Below are 22,208 nucleotides of genomic sequence, written 5' to 3' on the forward strand. Positions count from 1 at the left end.
AAGCCTAGAACCTGGGGCTGGCCTTTGTGGTTGACCTTGGTGGATGTGGCCGGCCCCAGACCACTGAGGCCTGAAAGCCCAGGGTGATGCCTCCTCAGCTCCTCTCTGTCCACAGGTGCAACGTCATCTCCATGTCACCGACGCAGACGCAGATCGGGGGCTTGGATGGACAGCTGTAGCCAAGGGCAGCCCTGGTTCTGGCCTGGGACTGGTGGTGATGGGGGTTGGGAGCGGGCACACACACACACTCCCCCAACCTCCTGTGCCTGCTCCGTTGGCACACACGGCAGGATTTTACTTTGTGGGGAAGATAACCACAGGGAGAGGAGTGAAAACCTTTATTTGGAAAAGTTGGCGACATGGATATGGTTCAGAGAAAAACACAGAAGGAGCAAAACTAACACGAACATAGAAAGGGCGCCTTTGATAACACGTCGAACACGTCACTATTCTGAGGAAGGAGAGTTTTGCATTGTTTCTAGTAAGACATAGCCCTCTGTGGCACCAAGGGGCTCTCATGTCCAGTTCAGGCCCCAGTCTCTTCGGGAGGGAGGAGCAGATGGGGTTAGCACCTTTAATCTCGAGGGTCTTGAGTGCAGCCAGCGCCCCTGCAAGTACTCGCTGAGGTCGGGGTCAGTGCTGGTCAGCAGCAGCCGCTAGGGCTGTGGGGCCGAGGTCCAGGCCGGTCACCAGCAGGACACTCAGGAGACAGGGCCAAGTCACCGAGATTTATGTCTACAGCGGCCTCCTGACCTTGGTTTCCCAAAACGAGACAGACTCCAATGGCTGCCTCAAGCTGAGGAGAAAAGCTTGCTTTGACTTTAATTGTAAAGTAACTTAGGTGAGGATTGGTGGGAAAAGCCGGCTATGGGGACAAAGGAGAGGGAGGTGTGTGCAGCACGGGTCCCGAGAGGGTGTCTGGCTCAGGCTGGTATGCTGCACAGAGGTGCCTAGGGAAGGAGCTGCAGGAGGGAGGGCGGGCAGGAGGGCAGGGCAGGAGGGCCCGAGGCGGGGAGCCCAGGTGACGCCAACTTAGGGCTGAGCCCCAGAGGGCCCTGCACAGGTGATGCCAGCTCAGGGCTGAGCCCCAGAGCGCCCTGCACAGGTGACACCAGCTCAGGGCTGAGCCCCGGAGGGCCCTACACAAAGCAGGCAGCAGCGTTGTGTCCTGGCTTTCCAAGCTTTTCTTTAAAAAAAAAAAAATCTAGCAAATCAGGTTGGTCGGGAAAATTCGCATCACATTTTACTGTTTAGTGATGGGTGGAGATGGGTGGGAGGACAGGGTTTGGGGCCTGCGTGCGGGGCGGCCTAGCCCAGTGCCACCTTCCTGGAGACGGTCTGGTGGAAGACACCGCGCAGCAGGGCCTGGTAGCTGGGGACACGGAACAGGTGGCGCTCGCCGTAGGCCACGTCGTACTCGGCCGTCTTGCCGGTGACCAGGACGCGGATGTGGGGTTCATTCACCTGGCGGCCCACGACCACCACGAAGATCTCGATGCCCGCTCGCTGGGCCTCCTGCACGGCCTTCTCGATGGCCGCGGGCGTGGCGCCCTGTGAGTTGCCATCTGAGAAGAGCAGCAGCCTCTTCTTCGCGGCACCAGACGAGGCCTCGCGGTAGAAGCGGGTCACATAGCCCAGGGCGTCGTTGACGTCCGTGGCGTCGTTGATAAAGTCCATGGCATCGACAGCACTGGCCAGGGCCGTGTAGTTCTGCAGGAACTGCAGCGACGCCCGCTCTGGCCGCTGCTGGCCTGTGCCGCTGTACTGCACCACAGCCACCCGCACGTCGTGGGCGGGGTCCGTCCTGCCCGCCATGAGGAAGCGCTCGGCCAGGCGCTTGGCAAAGCGCTTAGTGGTGTCAAAGTTGTGGCTGCCCACGCTGGCAGAGCCGTCCAGCAGGATGGTGATGTCAGCGGGGGAGGAGAATGTGACTGCAAAGCAGGGTGGGCAGACGTTAGCATGAGGCCGCAGTGGGCCGGCCAGAGGGCGTCCGAGCTCCCCAGAGAGGGCACGGCACGGTGGTGCTCAGCCACCAGAGTGAGCCATGCACCTGCTCTTGTGACTGCCAGGCCCTCCTCCCAGAGCCCCCTCCTCCCAGAGCCCCCTTCTCCCAGAGCCCCCGCCCCAGCCACGGTGCTCTCCTCCCCATGTGCCTGGGCCACTGAGGTACTCACTGGGGCAGGTGTAATCTGGACACTTCTTATCTGTAAAAGAGAAAAACCATGCAGTGTGGGCCCACTGCTCCACCTATAACCCCTAGGAGAAGTCCCAGGACCTCCGGCTGAGCACAGGGGTGGCCGTGCCCATGGAGGTCACAGTGAGCTGGGAGGAGGCCTCTGTCTGGGACAGCCCCGGGCGCCCCGCATGCACCTACACAGATCTGGGACAGCCCGGGCGCCCCACGTGCACCTACACAGACCTGGGACAGCCCGGGCGGCCCGTGCACCTATGCAGATCTGGGACACGCCTGGACGCCCCGTGCACCTACGCAGATCTGGGACAGCCCTGGGCGTACCTATGCAGATCTGGGCGGTGACATTCTTCAGGAAGGCGTCCTCCAGCAGCTCTGCATAGTTCTCCTTGACCAGCGAGAGGCCGGCCCGGCCCTGGGATGGTGCCAGGCCTTGGCAAGAAATGACATTGAGCTGGTCGGAGCCCGGGACGAAGTCAAACACGTCCTTGATGCCCACGGAGACCACCTGTGGGGACAGACGGTGTCGGTGTGGCGCAGCCCGCTCTGCCCTCGTCTTTCTGGGGACAAGGCCACCCTGGCTGGCGGGGCGCCCTAGGCGGGGCAGGTGCAGCCTGGGGGTGACCACCCCACCTGGACGCCTGGACTGCAGAGCACGTTGAGCGGCGTGGTGTCCCTCTGGGTGTCTGAGCGCCCGTCAGTGATGACCAGGGCGATGCGGTTGTTCGGGCTGGGTGGCAGCAGCTGGTCCCGCGTGTACTGCAGGGCCTCCCCCGTGAAAGTGCCGCCCGCCATCCACTGCAGGTTCTTGATGGCTCTGCACAGGAAGGGGTGGGAGGGGCCGGTTGGGGCCAGGCCTGCCGCGGGGCCGAGCCCACCTGGGATCAGGGGTCAGGGCTGATTCGCCGCGGGGCCAAGGGTCGGGGCGAGGGGTGGGAGGGCCCTGGCCATTTGTGGGCACTCACTCCTTGAGCTCCTGCACGTTCCGGATGCTGGGGCTGCGCAGGCTCACGTGCTCCTGCATCTGGCTGTGGCTGTACTGCACCACACCTGCATACGACTGTCCCGGCTCAAACTGTGGGACCGGCACCGGGGTCAGGATGGGAGCACTACCCCAGGTCTGCATAAGCCTCCCAGGGATGACTCTGTTGGCTGCGGGTGCCCAGAGGGCGGCACAGCCCCCAGGACCTCAGGACCTGGGTCCCCTGTGACTGGCTCCGGGTGCCCAGGGGGTGGCACAGCCCCTGGAACCTGGGTACCCCGCAAACCAATCTTCCTTGGTGGATGATGCCCTCATAGGTTCTGTCCACGAGGGACAAGCCGACCCCCAGAACTCAGTACCCCAGACTGCTGGCCCTCAAGGAGAGGGGGGCCCCTCCCTCATCTGGGGTGCCTGTGTAGAATGGGCCAGCCTCGCCAGGTGGAGCTGGAGGCCCGGACGGACTGGCGCGTGCTTGGCATCCTCCTCATGAGCAGGGAAGTCACAGGGATGCAGCGACGGCCTCGGGAGGCTGAGGTCTGGCCCTGGCAAGGGCGGCTGGCAGGGCCGGGATGCACCTGCGCTGGGCAAAGCCGGGAGGGGCGAGGCCTCACCTTGACCAGCTCGTCCCGGCTCAACCGGTCGATGACCTTGACGACGAAGTCCTTGGCAATCTCGAAGTTCTGCAGGCCGATGCTCTCTGAGCTGTCCAGTACGAAGAGCAGGTCGATGGGGCCGCACTTGCATTCTGCAGGCAGGGGCGGTGTCAGCAGAGCACGCCCCGCCCCTCCACCGCCCTGGCCCCTCCCCTCCACCGCCCTGGCCCCGCCCCTCCTCCGCCCTGGCCCCTCCCTTCCTCCGCCCTGGCCCCTCCCCTCCTCCGCCCTGGCCCCGCCCCTCCTCTGCCCTGGCCCCTCCCCTCCTCCGCCCTGGCCCCTCCTTGGCTGCCACGTCATCGCCTGACACTGGTCCCGCCTGTCTCAGCCCTAGACGAGCCCACCCCCTCCCATGGCCCCCCAATGGCCGCTCCGCTCGGTGGCTGGTCAGGGCCTGCGTTGCTCAGCCAGGCTGGGCGTGGGGCCTGTGGGCCAGAACGATGGAGCAGGGACCCCCAGCCTGCCCCTGGTTATTTCAGTTATGGGTGAAAGATGGAGGGGCCCAGCCCAGCACCCGGGACTCTGCTGGCTTGGAGCAGACCCCAGAGGGGTGGACAGGTGCAAGGAGCTGTGGGCAGGGACCAGGGTGCCACGTGCTGTCCTGTGACATGCGTGGGACCCAGGCCTCGCTCCCCCATCCCTGGGATCCATTCTCTCAGAAGCCAGAGCACGGGTCTCACCACAGCAAGCTGAGGAGAAGAGAAAGGGTCAGTTAGACCATAGTCAGGGCCCCATCCTGCCCATGTCAGAAAGACTCCTGCTCTCAGGGCAGCCTCCCCCCTTCCCTGGCCTCCCTCCCAGCCTCCCCGCCTCCCCGCCTCCCTGCCTCCCTGGCCGCCCTCCCGACGTGGCAGCTCTGCCCGGCACCGGGGACTCTCAGCCTGCACGGGGACCTGGGGGCCTGGGAGGGCTTCGGAGGTCGGTAGGGGCTGGCTGAAGAGCCTCCTCAAGGATGTACTCAGAGACCCGGGCCCCCAACAGTGGAGAGACCCTTCTAGGAGTGGAACAGGCTGGGCTGGCGGCCCTGCTCTCCCTAAGAAGGACGGCTTCTCAGAGATACTCACAGCACATTTTCATGATGATGTCCAAAATCTCGCATTCCTGGGGAGGGAGAGACGAGGGTCCTGAGGCCATGGACAGCCCCTCCCAGCGGGGACTGTGGGCTACTGGTTCTCCAGGTCACCCTCCCCAGGGCCCCCACAGGGCTGGGTTTGGGCACGGGGTTCTTTGCAGGTGTGCCCAGCTCTGCCCACTACACCCCTGCTACACGGCTGGACCCCTGACGTGGTCACAGAAACAGCGCTGTCATGGGTCTCCTCGTGGCCACCATGGGTCCCCTCATGGTCCTCACGGATACAGGCCCCCCATGATCCTCACAGGTCCCCCCACAGCCGTCACGTGTGCCCCCATGGCCGTCACGTGTCCCCCCATGATCCTCACATGTCCCCCCACAGTCATCGCGTGTCTTCATGGCCGTCACAGGTCCCCCCATGATCCTCATGTGTCCCCCCCACGGCTGTCGTGTGTCCCCCCATGATCCTCACGTGTCCTCATGGCCTGGCACCAGCTCTTCTTCCACAACCCACCCCCCTTGTGAGCAGCGTCTACAGGAGCTCCCACGGACAGGACCCACACCCCAAGGGACGGAGGCTGCAGTGGTTGCCCCCAGCGATGTTCACAGAGCCCCACTTACGTCTGGCCCGGGCGGTCCTGGGTGTCCTGGGGGTCCCTGTCCGAGAAACAGGGTAGAGGAGCTCTGAGGGCGAGGTGCCCACTGAGCTTCCTGAGCTGAGACAGGCCCCACCCCCGGGACCCCTACCCCACATCAAGCCTACCCCCCCCCCCCCCCCCGCCCAGCCCCTCATCCTCAGTGAGGGTCCTGTGAGGGCAGCTGGGGCTTCGCTCACTGGTGGTCCAGGCGACCATCCCAGGTGGGGCCCACCCTGAGGACCTGCTGTCTCCCTGGGCTCAGCTCTGCTGCCCTGGCCACCACCCCGACCCTGGCCGCCACCAGACCCTGGCGACCGGTGCCTCCCACCCCCAGAGCCTCCCAGATGACGTGCTCCCCCAAATTCCCTCCCGCCGCCTCCCGCTCTCCCAGCCCCTTCCAGCATTCCCCAGCCCCAGCATCCAGCGTCCCAGGCGCAGCCCACCGTGGCCTCACCCAGCCACACCCACCCACCTGGGGTCCCTCGGGGCCCCGGTACCCCTTTGCTCCTTTGACTCCTCGGGGTGCAATGTCGTTGTTCTGGAAGGAAACAGCGTTGTGTCAACGGGCTGTGCACCGTCTGGGCATCTGCGCACTGGCCCCGTCCACAGAGCGTCCAGCAGCCGGGGCCCATGAGGCCTCCCACCAGCCGGTCCTGGTCCACTGCCCTTCGAGGGCCAACCCTCTGTGGTTCAGGTGGACTCAGGGCTGGCCCTGCCCCCGTCCACACTTACGTCATCTCCGGGGTCCCCGGCTTCCCCCTCGTCCCCCTTGAGGCCGGGGTAGCCCTTTGTGCCCTGCAGTGATGGGAGAGGGCTTGGTTATCATGGGTTTATTTTGTTTTTAGGAAGCAGAAAGTTGAAAAGAAAAAAAATAAAGATAAGGGAGGCACTCTTCCCTTCCCCACCACACGCGTTTCCTGGGCTGGAGAAACTGGGTCCTGGAGTGGCCTAGGGAGCCGTGGGGCGGCCTCTGGGGCTGGGCCTGCCCTGTTCACCGAGGGGAGCATCGGTCCGTCACAGGTCCCCCCATGATCCTCATGTGTCCCCCCCATCGGCACAGCCAGGGGACCCACAGGCCACACCACAGCGGGAGCCTTGCAGGGCCTTGGCCATGAGCCTTGGCTTCTGCTGGAGCTGATGCCGACTGGGGCTGTGGCCACAGAGCGGGGCAGCGGTGGGTGCCCGTGTGTTTGCTCGGGAGCCTGTTTACACATGTGTGTTCACACTGTCCCTGTGACTGTGAATGTGTGTGTGCCCACAGCCAGATGGAGGAGGGGGTGTACTCACATTTATCCCGGGAGGGCCCCTGTTGCCCGGATACCCCTGTCACAGAAAAGCAGGGCGGTGATGCCGGGTTCTGACTGAGAGGGTAGGCTGTGAGGGGGCACTGCGGAAGGGCCTGAGCTGACAGAATCCTGGCCATGGACTTCCTGGGCCAGCCAGCGGTCCTGGGGCCAACCCGCCCACCCAGGAGTGCCCAGTCCGCTAAAGAGGGTGCTGCAGGCGGCTTGGGGCGTGTTCCTGTGGGCTCAGCCTCTGGGCACTTACGGGGAAGCCAGGGAAGCCCTCGGTGCCATTTCCAGGGGGGCCGTCTTCACCCTGGGGGAGCACAGTAGCCGTCACCATGCGAATCAGCCAGGCCTGGGATACCCACTGACCAGCATGGGCCCGGGAGCACTGACCCCACAGAGCCCCTCCCTCCCCTGGGGCCACCCTGCTGGTCCCCGTGTACCCTGGGACCCAGACCTCAGGGCAGGAGGGGCCCTGCCGAGGCAGCCTCTGGCTCAGGTGCTGACTGTGGCCAGGAGCCAGTGATGCTGCGAGCGCTCCCGGCCCAGTCAGGGACCCCAGGCAGTTCCACAGTGCAGGGCTGGGGCTCCCCAGGGCCTCTGGCAGCCAGGCCTCGGCCCCAGGGCCCGAGCTGTTGGACACTTACCCTCTCACCCATCAGCCCAGGGTCTCCAGGGGGTCCAGCAGGTCCTGGGGCTCCTCTGGCACCCTGAGGAGGAAGAGGGAGGTGTGAAGGGAGCAGGCTCAGGCGTGGTGACCTTGGAGGGAAGCAGGGCCCTCCTGGGGCCGGGAGAGGTCCCAGCGGGAGCCAGGACACCCAGGACCATGGGGTCCTCAGAGGACGCGGGGCAAGCACCGGGCAGAGAGTGGGTTCTGGACCCTCAGGCCCCTCCTGGGTGGCGGGCGTGGGTGGGGAGTGGGACTCACCTCGGACCCTGGGGGACCCTCATCGCCTCGGTAGCCTTTAGGTCCGATAGGGCCAGCCTCGCCCTGTAGAGAGATGGATGTGGCACGTTGGACCGCAGCCCTCACCCAGCCCTAAGGCCTGAGCCCTCCCTGACCCTAAGCTGAGGGTCTCGGACCGTGAAGTGTCAGGGCCCCCAGGCTCCGGCCCTGGTCCAATCAGCACAGGGGGCGAGCCAGGCCCACTCTTGGGTCTGATGAAGGGCTTGGGCACGAGTGTTGAAACCTCTTTCAGATGACTTCGGTGGGCGCCCGGCTGGTGCCTCAGGCCCCCACGGAGGGGTGAGGCTACAGGTCCCTGGGCCACAGACCACCTGCCCCTTCTCCCATCAGAGTGGCCCCAGACTGCCCTCCCTCATGGTCCCCTTTGGGCCTGGCCTGGTCCCCTTAGCCTACCCCCAACTGCAGGACCCGCTGTGGGTTGAGCCTGGACACCACCCTGCCCCCACCTGCACCTGAGGCTGCCTGCTGGACTTCCTTGGGTCCCCCACATCTCATGAGGACCCCCTGTGGGGTCTATTTCCAGAGCTGGCCCTAGTCTCCACCCTCGAGGGCCTGCTCCATGGACAATCCAGTGGTGAGTCCCTGCCCTTCTGGGTCTAGCCCAGGCGCCCCAGGCACTTCCCAATGCAGCCAGCTGAGCCAAGAAGGGAGCCGCGTGCACACCTGGCCCTGGTGGGCCCCAGCCATGAGCCTGGTCGGATGCCTGTCCCTGGCCTGTGGTTAGGCTGATGCTTCGCGATGAGGCCTGTCCTGGTGGTTCAAATATTTACAACTTCCCCACTACCAGAGTTGGCCCATTCACCAGCCTGACCCGTGGCCTCCACCAGGCAGACGGGTGGCACCTAGTGTATTGCTCTCCCTACCCGACTGTGCGAGCATCCAGCCCTGGCTGTGAAGCTCTTGCACCCTGCGTGGTCAACACCCCAGCAGTGTTAGGACTGCACGCTTGACTGGGGACTTTGCACACAGGCCTCAAGGAGGTCCAGAAGCCCACCAAACTTGGGGTTCACAGGGGTTAGTCTGGTACCCTGAGACCTGCCTTGGGAACACGAGAAGGGGAGCCAGGAGGGAGGATGGAAAGGAGGTCTCTGTGCCCTGGGCCAGGTGAGTGGGAGGCAGAAGGCCTGGACCTCACCACACACAGTCAGAGTGTGCCACAGAGAGCAGGAGGCCAGACTCGGCAGCTTCTGCAGAGCGGCTGCAGAGGCAGCTCACTGGGGGCACCTCCTGGGACCAGCCCTGAGGGCCCAACCACTTCTGGTGTCCACACAGGGAGAGCCCCGTGCTGGGCGGGGTGGAGGGGAGCGGTAAGGCTGGCAAGAGCTGAGCAGGGAGGTGCCCAGAGCAGTGAGAGCCCAGGAGGCCAGCTAGGAGCCCAACGTCCCGACGGACAAATGTGGTTCCAAAGCCACCTATCCACATCCCAGGCCCCAAAAGGCCCCAGGGAGGCTCCAGGTGAACAAGTGCCTGCCTCGGCGAGGCAACTGTCAGTCAAGGGTAACATGGTGTCCTGGTCTCAGGCACTGGGGGAACCTCCTCCAGGACAGCAGCCTAGGGACTGCTCCCAGACCCCAGGCACGGGACCAACCAGCCCCTGTGCAGCCTGCCCCATGACACTGGAGGTCCTGCAGCCGCCTGCTCACGGGACTGCCTCTCTTGTCACAACTCTTTGAAAGTGGCTTTGTTTTTTCTTATAGTGGCTATTAATTACTTTGAAAACTGAACATATAAAACAGACAGGGTGAGGTCAGAATTCTCCGAGCAAGTCCTGACCTCTGAACGCTCACTCCCACTGAGACCTTCGGCTACCAAGGCCTTGAGCAGCCTCGCAAGCCTGGAACCTGGCCCTGGGCCGTCCCCTCCCCACCACCTGCCACTGGCTGCATGGCCTTTTCCATGCACCGCGCCCTGCACTTGGCCCTCTCCTGGGGTGACCACACAGGAGGTCAGATCAGCCTCAGGGCTGGAGCCCCAGGAGCTCAAAGAGCAGAGAGGATCAGAGGCCGAGGCCGTGCACTTCCCCAGGAAGGTGTCGGGAGCCCTTTCTGCCCCTGCCATGAGCCGCACGCAGGACCAGGTGGACGGACGGCCCAGACCCCACCTGCCAAGCCCTGCCCTGGTCCTAATCTATGACACAGGTGTTTTTGACAGCTGTGTAACACCTGTTGGCACCACAAAAGCACGATTTCACCTCGTGCACAGAAATACAAATGTGACTTGCACTCGGACGGCCTCTCCCATCTCCCTGGGTCTGAGGCCCCGTCTTGCTGGACGTCTGAGACAGCTGCCATGCCCAGGGTCTGGCCTTATGCGTGGCGGGTGGGCAGCTACACGCATGGAGCTGTAAGGTTGATTTGTCCACAGAAGCAGACAAGCTCGGGGAGTACAGACTTGCTGTCTCTGGGCGTGACCGTGTGGAGGCCTTCCTGTCCCCGTGGGGCAGGTGAGCTCCAGGAGGATGCAACAGCCCAGCCCAGCCTGCGGGCAACACCACAGTGGATTCACCATCATGGCAGTCATCAGAATGGGGGAAGAGACAGAAAGCCACGTGGCGTGCACAGCGATTCCAGAGGCTCGGAGAAGGGAATTTAGAATGAGATGAGAGTGCATTTTCATCCCGACACCCCGGGATTCTGGAACCTTCCATAGCCTCACACTCCCCAGTTGACCTCCAGGCACAGTCATGCCTGGCCCCTGACCCAGAAAAACAAATGCTGACCCAGCTCCCACAGTGTCTCCCAGGGGCTCCAACGCCTCTTCCTCACTGCAAGGCACCCTTGCCCCAGACGGGCGCCCGGACAGTGCTTCTCCACCTGGGGCTGAGCGTCTGAGCGTCGGGCCCCCGGGCGCTGGGCCTGCCCTCACCAATCCACACCAGCCCGGCCCAGGCTGCGCCTCACCCCAGGAGCCGGCTCCCATGCAGGGACACCCACGAGATCTACAGGAACACAGACGCCCTCGAATGGAAATGAAGAGACCCCCAGTGCGTGAGCTGCTGGAGCACTTCTACCTCCAAACCCAAATTGGCCAATGCCCCCCACCCCCACAGGGCCTCCTACCGGGTCTCCAGGGACACCAACGGGGCCTTCTCTTCCCTGATCACCTTGTGGGCCAGCTTCACCCTGAGGAGAGACGAGCAGTGAGTGTGGAGCTGGGCCATCCTTGGGGAGGACAGCTGCCAGGGCACGCTGGGAGCCAGAGCGTGCTATCCAGGTGGTCACTGGGCTGCTCCGGCCTTCCCTCCCCACACAGCTCCTTCCTGGCCTCCCCAAGCGTTTCCTCGGCCCACGTGCGTGGCCATCAGCGTGGCTGGCTGTCTTCACTCCGGAGGCCGGCAGCTCTCCTGGGGCCCCAGAGGCATCCCTGCTTCTCCAGTGAGCCCTGCAGACCCGGCAGGTGTTTTTAGCCACAGACTTGCGGCCTGCTGGGAAGCCAGAGCTGTGTGGCCGGCCTTCCTCTGGGCTCTGCCTGGCTGTCAGTCTCATTCCCTGATCTCAGAGGAGTGGGCCTGGAAGGCGGTCTGAGTCACTAAGTCACACAGTCCCTGCTTTGACGTCCCCCCGCCCCTCCACGGGGCTGTGTGTTTCTGGGGAGCTCCTAGGGAGGAGGTCAGAAATCCCCCATCCCCTTCGGGGAGCCACACCCCTCGGTGGCAAGACTCTGGCCCTAGCTCAGCTCCCCGGCCCTGCTGGAGCCCCGCCCGACTGTCAGCACACGACAGCTGCATGTCCTGATTGTCGGACGAGGGAGCACCCGGGGGCGCTGCCTCTGAGGCCTGGCGGCTCGGCTGGGCACAGCAGGGCATTCTTCCCCCCTCACTCTGCCTGAGCCCGGCAGGACTGAGACACCCAGAATCTGCCAGCTGCCCCGCCCCGGGCCCAGTACAGCTTTCCCAGCAAGTCACAGGGACAGAGAAGGACCCTGTGCTTCTGCACCCTGAGGCTGGGCTGTGGGGTGCCCTAGTGAGGCCCACGGCCATGGAGCTGAAGGTGGGGGGTGGCCTCTGGGGCCGCCAGAATCTCTGCTTTGGGGTGAGGTTTCTATGTCAAGACTTCCCAGGCAGGTACCCCGCTGGCCTAGCTTCCCATCTGGGGTTCTGACCCAACTTCCTCACGCTGGGAATTTTAACAAAGGAAAATTGTTCCAAAGAACTCAAGCTCGGAGGCAGAAATGTGGACGCCGCCTGGTGGGAAAGTGGGCACCGGGCCCACGGGCAACGCCTTCACACGAAACAGGTCCCAGCATCAGGCACGTGGCTGGGCGCCGGCTTCAGGGGCTGCCCTCCCTGACGGCATGTGGATGGGCTGGCCAGGTCGAGGGGCGACAGGGGCTTCATGGCATGTCCTGTGGCTCCGGAGGCCTGAACCAGCCCCAGTATCTGCCTGCCCCTTTCTGGGGTGGGTCCCAGGTCCAGGAACTGTGACTCACAGGGTCTCCTCTTGGTCCCCGCGTGCCCGGGGTCCCCCGTGGTCCTCTCTCTCCAGGGCCGCCCTGAGTGGACAGACACAGAGGGTGAAGCCTCAGCTGCTGGAACTCACGCCCAGCTGGGGTGGGGCTTGAGGCCTGGCCTGGGCCGACTCCCCCAGCAGGACCCCCGGGAGGTGCCATCCCTCCACCTCATGCCCCACAGTTCCAGAGGCCGGAATCTCCTGGTTGCCCAGGTCCCACCCATTCTGAGCCTTTGGGAAGAGGCGTCCTGGACGTGTGGGTGAAGAAACCCACTTGTCTGGGGCAGGAGGCCGTGACTCTCAGTGCTGGGAGGACCAGACTGGGCCACAGAGGCTACGTCCACAGTTACATGGTGAGGCCAACAGCAAAGGCCAACAGCACAGGCTCCCCCTGCCCCACTCACCCGCTCCCCGGGGGCACCGTCAGGTCCTGGGTTCCCCTGTGATGAAGAGAAACAGACGCCGGCGTTAGTCTGATGGACACCCTGTATTTGGTCTCAGGGATGTGGAGCAGACCCCGAGCAAAGAGGATCGGAGGCTGAGGCCATGCACTTCCCCAGAAAGGTGTCCGGAGCCTTCACTCACCTCGTCACCCGCCTCTCCTTTCTCTCCGGGAGGACCAGGCTCTCCTGGCTCGCCCTGTGGGGAACAAGGGTAGAATGGTCGCTCCATCTCCTTGCCCTCCCTGGGCCCATGCCCGGCATCTGTGGGGGCCGTGCACCTCCTCACCTCGTCTCCAGGTGGTCCGGAGCTCCCTGGTCTCCCCGCCTCCCCGTCAGCTCCAGGCTCACCCTGGGGAAGACCGGGGGGGTCACACACGCTCGCAGGGGTGTGCACCAGGGGTGCAGCCACCAGAGGCCACATCCAGGGCCCGCCTCACCAAAACCAGGCCCTCCCTCTGACCAACACCTTCTGAGCCCGGGATCCCCCAGCACCCTCAGCCATCCACAACCCTGCACAAAAACCTCCTGGAATGCTCCAACCTTGTTCCCTAGGAGGCCCGGCCAAGGGCCATCTTGTCTGAGGGGCAGGACTCGGTTCCCATTAGAGAAGGCACAGCTTTGCCAGGCTGGCAAATTGGCAAACTCAAATCTAGGGCCTGGAGGGCAATCTGGGAACTCAAAGATGAGATTTGGAAACCGTCTGCTGGGTTCTAGGAGCTCTTCCGGGAACATTTGGGGTGGGGTCAGCATTCGCCCTTGTCTTCCCCAGCACTTCCGGTTTCAACAAAGAAACTCCAGAGAAAACACCAGCCATGGCAGACTCAGCTTTAAGTCAGACTAAAAAGCTCCTTCTCCCGCGTTGCGCTCCCGCCTCGCGCTCCCGCCTCGCACTCCTGCTGCCCGCCCGCCCTCCCACCTGCTTGGCGCCTTCAGTGCCACCTGGCCCATTCTCAGTTCTGAGAGCCATTCTGGGCGGCGGCTCACAGGCTGGGAGTGACGCGGTGCGGTCCCATTTGTGCAGAGCGAGCGGCAGGTGCGGGGAACAGAATGGCGGAGGCCTGAAGGCCCTTGGGCTGCAGGGAAGGCTCCGGGCGGGAGCGCCACGGCAGCTATTCCCACGCTGGGCCCTGTGCCCGCCGCTCCCCTGCCTGCCTCCAGCCTCCACCAGCTCCTCCCCTCTGAGGCCGCACGGGTGGCCGACCTGCTCCGACCAGGACTTGCTTCCAGGAGTGGTTTCCGATTCAGCGTTTGGCCAACCGTGAAGGCCCCTGGCCCTCCAGGGGCTGCGAGTCACTCACCTTTTCTCCTTTCAGTCCAAAGGCGCCGGGGTCTCCCTTGGGTCCGGGGGGTCCTTGAATGCCCTGGAGAGAGGAGGGCAGCATGACCACCACCAGCAGAGGCCACCGCGGCCTTTGGCAGCAGCTCCGGGCCGCCCAGACGAAGTCAAAACTGAGTCCACACGTGGTGCTGCTTACAGCGCTAGTTTTAAAATACCAGTGAGAGGAAGTGACTTACGTCAAACCCGGGCGAGCCCTTGCAGCCTGGCAGGCCTGGGTACCCCATCTCCCCCTGGAAAGAGGAAGAAAACCAGAAAATCTGAAGGCCACGTGGGTAAACCAAGGCCTATCACCTGTCAGACTTTGCGCCCTCCATGCCCTCCCTGGAAAGCCCCACCTAGCAGACACCCCCCTGGGGTCACCTTCACACCATCCACCCCACCCCTCCCCGTCCCTCCTGCCGGGGTCACCTCACCCCGTCCCTCCCCGTCCCTCCTCACCCCTCCCCGTCCCTCCCCTGGTCACCTTCACACCGTCCACCCCACCCCTCCCCGTCCCTCCTGCCGGGGCCCCCTCCCCCCGTCCCTCCCCGTCCCTCCTCCCCCCTCCCCGTCCCTCCCCTGGTCACCTTCACACCGTCCACCCCACTCCTCCCCGTCCCTCCCGCCGGGGTCACCTCACCCCATCCCTCCCCGTCCCTCCCCTGGTCACCTTCACACTGTCCACTCCGTCCCTCCCCATCCCTCCCCATCCCTACCCGTCCTTCCCCTGGTCACCTTCATGCTGTCCAACCCATCCCTTACTGTCCCTCCTACCAGGGTCAGCTTCACTCCATCCCTCCCCATCCCTCCCCATCCCTTCTCATCCCTCCCAGTCCCTCCTTGTCCCTCCCCATCCCTCGTCATCCCTTCCCCTGGTCACCTTCACGCCATCCACTCCATCTCTCCCCATCCCTTCCCATCCCTCCTCATCCCTCCCCGGGTCACCTTCACGCCGTCCACCTCATCCCTCCCCGGTTACCTCCCCGTCCCTCCTCATCCCTCCCCGTCCACCCCATCCCTCCCCAGTCACCTTCACGCCGTCCACCCCGTCGATGCCACGCTTGCCCTTCTCTCCCTGCGAGGCGGGAAAATGAAGGCAGGGGTCAGATGTAGGTCAGACATGCTGCCGTGGGGGCAGAACTCCCCCCTCCCAGCAGCCCACACTCACCTTGTAGCCCTTGGGTCCCCTGGAGCCCTGCGGAGACAGGAAGAGGATGTGAGGGGGTGTTTGGGGTGGGGAGGGCAGAGCAACCTTGGCTTAGGCCCACACAAGGCAGGGGCTCCAGTGCCCCCAACCCAAGGGGGCAACGTCACTGCTGAGAATCATGGGGTCTGACAGTGATGGGGAGGGGCCGCTCTGCAGAGGGTAATTGCCCGTGGGACCCTGCTCTGCAGAGGGTAACTGCCCGTGGGACCCCCGCTCTGCAGAGGGTAATTGCCCGTGGGACCCTGCTCTGGAGAGGGTAACCGCCGTGGGACCCCCGCTCTGCAGAGGGTAGCTGCCCGTGGGACCCTGCTCTGGGGTGGGGTGAAAGTGACACAAGTGCCCCTGCTGGGTGCCCAGGTGGCTGTCCTTGTCCTTCCAGATGGAGGGGACGGGGAGGGGCGGTGGAGCGGGTCTGCTGGGCGTGTGGTCTCCTGTCAGGGACGCTGTCCTCATCCCCGGGGACACCCTTGTCCAGGATGGCACATCTGCGCCCGGAGGGAACAGCTCCGAGGTCGAGCCTCACTCACCTTCTCCCCACGGCTCCCTTTTTCTCCCTACACGCCCCGCGGAAGAAGAGGAAGAGAAGGCTTGTTAGTGCCGCGCAGGGCTGAGGGCACCGCCGGGCTCGGGCGAGGAAAACTGGGGCACGTACCTTCATCCCCTGGTACCCAACAGGTCCGAGGTCCCCGGGTCTTCCCTGGAACACAGGAGGAAGCGGTGAGACACCCCTGGAGGGGCAGAGGCTGGGACCAGTCCCACCCAGCCCCACACCCCTCCCTCCAGCCCAGGCCTGGTGAACCCGAGAGAGCGGCCCTGCTGCACGGGGCCCACGGTGCCGAGGGGCTCCAAGGTGGAGCTGGGGGAGGGAGGTCTATGGATAGGATTTGGGCCAAGGAGCCACAGCAGAGGCCCCAGATGGTGCCGGCCTGAGCACTCTGGGCCACCTCCCCACCCAGCCCCTCCCTGGCAGGTGGGCTCAGGGGCTGCCCGGGGGGCTGTGTGGAAGGAGGGCTGGGCTGTGGCCCCTCCAGGCCTGCTCCCACCCGTAAGGAACAGGCAGTGTGACTTTGGGGCTCAGAACCCAGACATTCTTCCAGAAGTTTCCGAGGCCTAGTCGTTCCCCGCCTCCAGCTTCTTAGGGCCCCCACCCCACAGTCAGGCACTCACAGGCTCTCCGGCTTCTCCCTTCTCTCCCGGGAGCCCTGGCTTGCCTCGTTCTCCCTGGAACATAAAACAGGTCAAGGTTGGGGGCAGTCCCGTTTCTTTCTAAAAAGCTGGCTCACAAAACAGGTTTTTAAAAACACACTTCGTCCAGTCTTCAGGGATCACAGGGCTTTAAAGCACCTTCCCCATCACTCCTGGTCAGCCTGGGTCTGGGAGCTCCACCCCGCACGCCAGCTCCCCCCACTCCCTGCCTCCGTTCCTGTCTGCTCAGCTTTGCTGACCCCCAGGCACGGGCGGGATGGATGTGCAGCACAGAAGCCCCCCAGGCCCACGGCTCGACCCCCAGGATATGGCCATGGCCCACAGCTGCTGGGTTTGATGGTTATTAGGAGAAGCCAGAAATCTGAAGCCCATGAGCAGCCTCGTGGCAAGCTGCAATTATCAGCAGCTAATTCTAACGTGTAAGGTCATCCTGTGTGAGCCACACACGACTGGGGGCCCCACGTTCTCACCCTCCGACCCCCAGAAAGGTCCTTCTCCTGAGCAGAGTGCGGCTGAGGGCAGGGCAGACAGAGACACCCTCAGAAGCCCCCAACGCCCCCAGGACAGCCCACACCCTGCACGGGCCAGAACCTGCCTGCTGGACCCTCCTGGTGGACGTGGGTGCCCAGGAGGCTTTGGTCCCGCCACCCCCACTCCCAGGCCCCGAGCTGCAGGGACACCCCACAACACACGAGGAGCAGGAGTGACCACTCACCTCGAAGCCAGGGTCGCCCCGGAGCCCCGGAGGTCCTCTTGCAGGCTGCAAGGCAGAGGGGACGGTCAGCCCGGACCCCAGACTCAGGTTCTCAGGGTGCAGGGCGCGGGGTCAGGGGTGGGGGGCCACACTCACCTGGCATTCGAAGGAGCAGCACTGTGGGGGGGAAGGCGTGGAGATGAGTCAGTGGGAAAGGCACAGACACGTGGCCGGGACACCCAGGGTGACATGTGACCCAGGCACATGGGCAGACGGACACACGGGTGGACACACAGGCGGACACACGTCCCAGGCACACGGGCAGACGTGCAGGGGGACACACGTCCCAGGCACACGGGCAGACGCATGGGCAGACACGCAGGGGACATGTGTCCCGGGCACATGGCTGGCTGTGCATAGGGACACGCATCCTGAACACCAGGTGGGCGCGTGGGTGGACGTGTGCGGACTGGTGGCTGGGGGTTCCCGGGGGGCTCTTACCACTTGCTCCACGTTATTTTTCTGAAAAGAGAAATGGAAGGTGTAGAATTACTTTCCACCTGGGGCCACCATGGGCCTCCCCGTCTCCCGGGCAGGGGCCTCACGATCATGTCCACGATGGTGTCGATGGTCTGGCTGATGACCTCCTCCGCGTCGCGGCTCTGGCCCCAGTCAGCCGCCGTGAAGTTGCGCCGGTACGTGTGGTCCGTGGCGATGATGCTCAGACGCGGCTCCTGGGGGGCGGTGTTCAGGGCGGGCTGAGCAGGGCTGGGACCCCTGACGGCCGGGGCCGCTTCCCACAGGGCCAGAGCGGGGGCTGGGGCGCTCCAGGCTCCTCAGCAGGAGGGGCTGGCCTCTCAGGGGCAAGGGTGGCCGGCTGGAGTCCCCACACCCTCCTGAGGACCAAAAGACGGTCCCAGCTGCCGAGGGCCTTGCAGCCGCCACTCCATGAGGTTGGGGGCATCTGCGGGGTGGGCGGTGCCTACCAGGTGGTCGGGCGTGATGGCCACTGAGAAGACTTTGACGCCCAGGTGCTTGGCCTCGTTCACTGCGTCCTCCAGCCCCCCGCATGGCTCCTTGTAGCCCTCCAGGGGGTGCCCGTCGGTCACCACAATCAGGTACTTGTTCTCCTTTAGGTGGGAGCCCCTGGACAGGAGAGGGCAGCATGAGACCCCGAGACTAGGTGGGGGAACTGGAGGGAGACCCAAGCCCATCTGGGAGGTGCAGGTCCCTGTCTCATCGCGAGAAGCTGTTTCTCTTCGCTGATCCTGGCTGTACCGTGAGGATTACTAAAAAGAACCTCACCGTGGGGAATAATGCTCTGTGGCTCTCATTTCTCTAAACTGCTTTGGAAAATTCACGCCCTCCCAGGAGAGGCACCCATGACCCCAAAGGAGGCTTGGTTCTTGGGGTGCCCCGGGGCACAAAGTCCCCCGGCCAGTGAGTGGAGGCTGAAAGGGGCAGGGAGGGTGCCCTCCGAGATGCCCGCCTCGTCTACCCACAAGCTGCCTCAACTGAAGGCTGCTGTGTCACTACGGCTTTTGCAGGAAATGGGTGTGATGAGCAAACAACAGGGCGATCCCAGAGTGCCCCAAATCAAACCCCCCAAAGGGAAGGTGAGAGCAGATGGAAGGAGGGCAGCGTCACAGGGCAGTGGAGCGGGCTGCTGGGGACACTGAGCATGTCGGCCAGCAGGGCGAGCTCATTAGGAGGAGTCATATCTGTCTGTGGCTTCCACGGCGGGGCCACACTCTGACATGCGCGGCCACGTCCCCCACGCACCCCCTGCAGAAAGCAGACGACTTCCTAGCGACTCCAAGTCCCCCAGGTCCCAGCTTGGCACCAACTCTGGCGGGAGGTGGGCACAACCACTGGAAAGTGAGTGTCCGGCCCACGGCGGCCGTGTGGGCCTCTGAGACCGACCTCGGGAGAGGCTTCCCCTGTACCGCTCGATGGACAGGGCAGCCCCAGGACCCCCACTGTGATCCTGAGGCCTCGGGAAGGGCTGGGCGTGGGGAGGCCACGTTCCCCTCCAGACACTCTGGGGCTTGCAGCCCCTCTCTCCCCACATCTGGACGCTGGGATGAGAGGAAACCCCTCAGTCCAGAAAAAACCCCGAGAAAGCAAACGAAACTCAGCGCGTGCTTTGGGTCTGATGAGAGTCAGTTTCAATGATCCTGGCCCTGCTTGGTGTTGATGCTGTGGGGAAAACCAGCCCTGTCTCTCTCTGTCTCTCTGCCTCTCAGTCTCTCTGCCTCTGTTTCTGGTCTCTCTGTCTCTGTCTGTCCCTGTCTCTCTGTCTGTCTCTGCGCTTCTCTCTCTGTCTCTCTGCCTCTGTCTTTTTCTATCAGTCTCTGTCTTTCTCTGTTTCCCTCTGTCTCTCTCTCTATCTCTGTCCCTGTCTGTTTCTGTCTCTCTGTCTCTGTTTCTGTCTCTCTCTATCTCTGTCTCTCTGTCTCTGTCTGCCTGTCTCTATTCCCATCTCTGTCCCTCTGTCTCTGTCTCTCTCTGTCTCTGTCTCTCTCTGCCTCTCTGTCTCTGTCTCTCTCTCTGTCTCTGTCTGTCTCTGTCTCTTTCCTGCCCACAAAGTGGTCAGGGAGGCCATACAGCCTCCAAGAGAACAGGGAGGCTGCAGCTGAAGCCGCACAGGGACCCCAGGCCAACCCTGGCCCAGGCTGGGTACCACGTGTGAGAGCTGCGTGGGCAGGAGGCCACTCACCCCACGAGGAGCTGCTCCAGCCCCTTCTTGATGGCACAGTCAGTGTAGGTGCCCTTCCCAAAATACTTGATGGCGTCCACTCTGCTTTTGAGCGTGTCGCGGTCACCGGGCATGCGCGTGAGGCCTTGGATGATCTCCACGTCGTCGCTGTAGTGCAGTGCACCCGCGTTCCACACCAGGTTTCGGTCACAGCGGTAGTATCTGCCAGGAACAGGCACGGTGGGCGTCAGGCAGGCGGCCCCTGGCGCCATCACTGCCCATCCCAGGGCGCGACGTCACCCGGATGGACGGGCTGCCCCACCCTGGCCGAGGCTGACACACAGCTGGACTTCCCCGTGGCCCTGAGGCCGGCCCTCCTGGAGGGCTGTGTGGGCGGGTGTGGCCAGCAGGTGACCTGCGCTCCGATCCCCCGGCCTCAGACCAGGAGCCCTGAGCGTGTGGCCCTGCTGGGGTGGGGTCCTCGGGCCTGCAGTGGGGCAGCATGACTGTGGGGGAAGGAGGCACCCAGGGGGGTCTGAGCACCTGGGCCCGAGGCTCTCAGGGGTCTGCTCTGCCCCAGCCTGAGGTGGGCTCGCGTCTGCCCCACCCGCCCTCCTGCCCATTCAGCTGAGTGACCGCAGCTCCTGCAGGAATGCCAGCGGCAATGTGGGGATGACTCCGCCCCATTTCACAGGTGGGAAACTGAGTCATGGGGAGCCTGAGTAAAGGCAACAAGGGCGACTCAGGGGACACTGGGCCACATGGCCGCCCCTCCCTGGTGCCATCCACAGCCAGACCCCCCAACACACTGCCTCACGGGCCTGGCCACGTCCACTAAGCTCAGGGTTTCTAATCCCAATGGCTCCCGCTGGGCACGGTGGGGGTTGGCAGGTACACGGTGCTGTTACCGCAGCCTCTGACTGTGCCCCTTCTGGTTGCGGGAGGCTCAGGCCCAGCGGCCAGTCAGCAGGGTCAGGGAAGACTGGGGGGTCCTTTGCCGGCTGAGCTGTGTCCCCATTGCCAGGGCCCGTCTCAGTGGGGGAGCCCCCATTCTACATGCCCCACCCCCACGGCCCTGTGGACCCACGGGACGGACCCCTCCCTCCCCCCCGGTGTGTCCTCAGCCACACGCACAGATGGAGGAACGCGGAGCAGAGTGTGCCAGGTCCCAAGCCCAGAACCAAGCCTGGGGGCCCTGGGGCTGCAGAGCGACGCCCCTCCTGGCCCCTGAGTCAGGGAGCTTCAGAATGTGGAATCCAGGACCCAGGTAGAGGTTCTCATGGCCCACAGAACGAACCAGGGCCCGGGTGGTTAGGGAGGGGCTGCTGGGCACCCGGCAGGACTGCGTGGCTGGGCCAATGCGCTGAGCCCTCTTGGTCAGCCTGCGGGAGCCTCTCTTCCCTACGTCTCAGCCTCACTGTCACCTGGGACGGGTGCCACCCCCACAAGCAGGGTCTCAAACCAGCTCACTCTGGAGGGCGCTGGGAGGGGCTCAAACCGGCTCACTCTGGAGGGCGCCGGGAGGGGCTCTGGCCAGGGCAACGCACGCCCTTCTTAGAGGGGAGGTAGAGGCCATCGCGCCCGTGGTCCCCTGAGCCCCCACCCCACCCTCCAAGAAGCCCAGAAGCACCCGAGGAAGGTCATGGGGCGTCCCTCCTACCTGTCCCTCAGGTTGTCGATGAAACGCTTGGTGAAGGACTTGACCTTGTCCACGAGGGCCCCGTAGGGCTTCAGCCTCAGGGCCACACTCTCCGAGGTGTCCAGCACAAAGAACAGGTCCACGGGGCAGTCTGGCCGAAGACGGAGGAGAGGGGCCTTCGCGCTCTCGCCCCGTTCCCCGACTCTCTGCTGGGCCTCCCCTTCCTGCCAGCCCAGCGCCTGCAGCAGAGCCCGGGGCCTGGAGAGGCTTTCTGCAGGACGTCCCTCATCCCTCGGTGGCGACGGTGGGGAGGGGGTGGAGTGAGAGACCCCAGACCGCTCCTGTGCCCCGAGGGGAGTCAGAACCCTTCACAGCCTCCCCCGAAGGGCAGGGCGTCCCTGGCATGGGACTGGACAAATGAGACCTCACGTGAAGGTTTCTCGCTGGATTCAGAACCAGCAGCGGCACGACTTAGTCTAGAACGGGGGCCGTGCGTCTGGACTCACTGCCAGGTGAGGGGTCAAACGGATTCACGGCTGGACGGCGTTCACGGAGCGCTGAGACAGCCCCGCACCAGCTCCCCCTCGCCCGGGAGCCCCTCCCGAGCTGCCTGCTGTCCTTCCCTGCTGAGAATGCTGACCCTCTAGGGGCCCCGGCCAAGGCCTGGTGGGGCAGAGCTGGGCGCTGCAGCTGCCCCGAGCAGGGAGTGGGGCTCAGGGGCTCCAGGCCCCCAGTCTGCAGTTCCACGGTTGGGAAGGGACCC

At 64.3% G+C, this 22,208-nt stretch overlaps 1 protein-coding gene across 1 annotated transcript in view; it reads right to left on the reverse strand.

The window, feature by feature from the left end:
• Positions 1-323: 323 nt before the first annotated feature.
• The window catches only part of COL6A1 (collagen type VI alpha 1 chain), a 22,163-nt gene continuing 278 nt past the window's right edge, over positions 324-22,208 (reverse strand). The window contains exons 2-35 of the mRNA XM_025378667.1: positions 21,467-21,596; positions 19,828-20,028; positions 18,095-18,254; positions 17,714-17,842; positions 17,610-17,630; positions 17,265-17,285; positions 17,130-17,174; positions 16,376-16,429; positions 15,861-15,905; positions 15,736-15,762; positions 15,170-15,196; positions 15,032-15,076; positions 14,199-14,252; positions 13,982-14,044; positions 12,970-13,032; positions 12,826-12,879; positions 12,645-12,680; positions 12,221-12,283; positions 10,852-10,914; positions 7,754-7,816; positions 7,473-7,535; positions 7,085-7,135; positions 6,824-6,859; positions 6,269-6,331; positions 6,009-6,074; positions 5,520-5,555; positions 4,891-4,927; positions 4,507-4,515; positions 3,785-3,918; positions 3,157-3,266; positions 2,825-3,008; positions 2,516-2,699; positions 2,175-2,204; positions 324-1,931 (exon numbers count right to left, since the gene is read on the reverse strand). Of these exons, the coding sequence (XP_025234452.1) occupies positions 1,309-1,931; positions 2,175-2,204; positions 2,516-2,699; positions 2,825-3,008; positions 3,157-3,266; positions 3,785-3,918; positions 4,507-4,515; positions 4,891-4,927; positions 5,520-5,555; positions 6,009-6,074; positions 6,269-6,331; positions 6,824-6,859; positions 7,085-7,135; positions 7,473-7,535; positions 7,754-7,816; positions 10,852-10,914; positions 12,221-12,283; positions 12,645-12,680; positions 12,826-12,879; positions 12,970-13,032; positions 13,982-14,044; positions 14,199-14,252; positions 15,032-15,076; positions 15,170-15,196; positions 15,736-15,762; positions 15,861-15,905; positions 16,376-16,429; positions 17,130-17,174; positions 17,265-17,285; positions 17,610-17,630; positions 17,714-17,842; positions 18,095-18,254; positions 19,828-20,028; positions 21,467-21,596 (2,990 nt within the window). The 3' untranslated portion in view covers positions 324-1,308. The remainder of the gene's footprint in view (positions 1,932-2,174; positions 2,205-2,515; positions 2,700-2,824; positions 3,009-3,156; positions 3,267-3,784; positions 3,919-4,506; positions 4,516-4,890; positions 4,928-5,519; positions 5,556-6,008; positions 6,075-6,268; positions 6,332-6,823; positions 6,860-7,084; positions 7,136-7,472; positions 7,536-7,753; positions 7,817-10,851; positions 10,915-12,220; positions 12,284-12,644; positions 12,681-12,825; positions 12,880-12,969; positions 13,033-13,981; positions 14,045-14,198; positions 14,253-15,031; positions 15,077-15,169; positions 15,197-15,735; positions 15,763-15,860; positions 15,906-16,375; positions 16,430-17,129; positions 17,175-17,264; positions 17,286-17,609; positions 17,631-17,713; positions 17,843-18,094; positions 18,255-19,827; positions 20,029-21,466; positions 21,597-22,208) is intronic.

The sequence above is a fragment of the Theropithecus gelada genome, chromosome 3 (genome assembly GCF_003255815.1).
Source record: "Theropithecus gelada isolate Dixy chromosome 3, Tgel_1.0, whole genome shotgun sequence".
Classification (NCBI taxonomy): domain Eukaryota; kingdom Metazoa; phylum Chordata; class Mammalia; order Primates; family Cercopithecidae; genus Theropithecus; species Theropithecus gelada.